Source organism: Bison bison, unplaced genomic scaffold (genome assembly GCF_000754665.1).
Source record: "Bison bison bison isolate TAMUID 2011002044 unplaced genomic scaffold, Bison_UMD1.0 scf7180017864048, whole genome shotgun sequence".
In the NCBI taxonomy this organism is placed as follows: Eukaryota; Metazoa; Chordata; class Mammalia; order Artiodactyla; family Bovidae; genus Bison; species Bison bison.
Genome location: NW_011494620.1, coordinates 5,667,378 through 5,669,889, shown reverse-complemented (window position 1 = coordinate 5,669,889; position 2,512 = coordinate 5,667,378). Strand labels below are relative to the sequence as shown.

The 2,512-nt window shown below is 48.8% G+C and overlaps 1 protein-coding gene across 1 annotated transcript in view; it reads right to left on the bottom strand.

Annotated features, from left to right (window-relative positions):
* The window catches only part of LOC104985522 (guanylate cyclase soluble subunit beta-2-like), a 61,676-nt gene extending 61,509 nt beyond the window's left edge, over positions 1-167 (bottom strand). Inside the window, exon 1 of the mRNA XM_010835736.1 lies at positions 69-167. Coding sequence (XP_010834038.1) covers positions 69-167 — 99 coding nt within the window. The remainder of the gene's footprint in view (positions 1-68) is intronic.
* Positions 168-2,512: the final 2,345 nt, after the last annotated feature.

Here is a 2,512-nt window from a genome sequence, read left to right as displayed (position 1 = left end):
TAAAAAGTAAGGTCACTTCCCTTCCCTGAGCCCAGGCCAGCGTGTGGGACCTGCTCCCAAAGGCTGACCCCTGACTTCTCCCTGAGGGGCCGACAGCACCGCTGCGCCTTTCTGCCCATGCAGAGTTCACGGGCTCGAGTCCAGAACAGGAGGCGGCTCTCACGCATCACCACCCTGGGTGGGAGAAGGCTCGGAGGACCAGTATGTCCGGATCACAGCTGGACACTGGGGTTTCTGGTCGCTTTCCACTTAATCTCACTGCAAATTTAGAAACTCACTTTGATCCCTCTCCCATCAAGTCAATTCCGCCTTAACAAGGTCCACGCAGACTCTCGACTGAAGCCTTGGTTCCTGGATTGGCTTCAGTGCGAGATGAGGATTCCTGGACCATCCGAGGCTTTTTTGCACGCATTTGTCCTTTCCTTGGACACGCTGTTGGTCACCTACCTGCGTGATGATGAGCACCTGGGGAGCGTGGAGGCTGAGGATATGGGCTGCACTCTCAGGTGGCCCCCCATGGCCCCAGAGCAGGGCCTAGAACCTGAACTTGACTTTGAGGATGCCCCTGGGATCCTGCTGGGAGACCGCCTCCTGGATAAGATTGCCTATTGAGAGGTTTTTTTCAGTTCTTCTTTAATTAAGCCTCCTTGGATGTGGTCCAGGAAAGGCCGGCCTTGACCTGAACTTGACTCTATAATGTCATAATGTGAAACTCCCTGGTGCCTTAAAGCTTTACTCCCCCACCCCCAACCCCCATCACGGCTCATTTCAGGCTCCCGCAGCCTATTTGCTAGAAGGTTTTTACATCCTGAATGTTGTGATCAGAGTTGAGAAACGTGGGCACTAACCGTATCGGTGAACGTTGCCTGCAGCAGTTCCTATAGACATGGCAAGCTCTGATGTAAAAGCAAGAGTAAAAATAAATTATTATAATAAAAGCAAAGGGTTAGGTAAGCTCTCCAGGCTGAAGGGCTCTGTGGAGAGACAGGACAGCCACAGGGACTCGGGGTCAAGCCAGCATCTTGTGAACCCAGTGAAGCCAGAGACAACAGGCATCCCCCTGAAATGAATCCCCAGGCACCTGACATGCCCTCTTGATGGTACAAAACAGCTTTATCTTTGTATCCCCAACATGACAGTAAGCTTCCCAACAACGTTAGAAGATGTCTTCCTTCTCACTGGGTACCACATCCCCACCCCCTGTCAGATTCTCCTCCCCTCTGGCCTCCCCCGCCCTCCTGCATCTCCCTTTAGGAACCCCCCTTGCCGCCCCATCCTTTCAGCCTTCTGGGCTCCTTGTCTGCTCCCTCTTGCCCTACTTGCGTTGCTCTCTCCCCAGAGAGACCTAATACTCAGAGAGCCTGGTGCTTGTTTAAGCTCCTTCCTCTTCCTTTCTGAAACAGAGACTTTGCTTATTCTTGAAAGCTGGCCTCCCCATGGGCTGTTCCTATGTAGAAGGAACATGTGGTCAGGAGGAGGAGGAAAAAAAAAAAAAACGCTCTGGAATAGGTGATTTCCATAATTATGCTTCCCAAGCCTTTGCCACCATTCAGCTGACAGTCTTCTTTCTTCCCTGCCAAGTGGGCTTGCTCTGGCTTGTTCTTATGCAACACCCCCCCCAAACCCAGCCCCCAGCCCTGCTTTTTTAAACACACCAGCACTCTCACATTTCACAATAAGTAAATGGTTAAAAAAAAAAAATCTCCATTTTCTTTCTCATGCAGCAGATGGCAGGTCTCAGGAACTTGGTGGAAATGAGGCTTTCTGATTTTCTAATAAATTTCAGCGTCTCACACAAAAGGCACAAGCTCATTCCGATTCTGATGTTAAGTACCATATGGCATATCTTTCTCAAGCTGTGGCAGCTTCATCCTCAGGGTAACAAGGAAGAGGGGAGAGTCTTTCCTAGAACAACAAGATGGAGCTGGTAGGGACCAATTGGCTGTCTCGGTGAATACCATTTGATAATAATATTGTATATGACAGTGGAGCAATTATCTCTCTTTTATGGTATGTGTTAATTTTCGCTGCCAGTTTTCCTAATTACAACTGCCACCCGGAGGACTACTTGCTGTAAATACTCTGTAAACATTTGAAAAGACACAGGCCGCGGGAGCACCAAGACAAACGTCCTTGGATTTTGAAACTGTCTGGAAAATTGGCTGACATTTTACATGTTTTTCCACTGCGTAGACAGCCTGGTGAGAACTTGGATCACGTGGAAATTTCCTGTCTCTTCCATGACATAAGGGACCTCCTGCACCTACAGGGACTGTGGTTCTTAGGCCATTTCTCACTGCTTCCTGCTTGACGTTCAGTGGGCAATTCCATGAACATTGACAAATATCTACATCCATGTAACTCACACCCTAATAAAAACATAGACTGTCTCCATCATGACATAAAGGTCCTTCCAACCATTTCTCAGCCCACCCCACCACCCCCAAACACTCCTGTTCTAATGGCTTTCTCTATAGATTAGTTTTGCTTGCTCTTGAATTTCGTACAAATT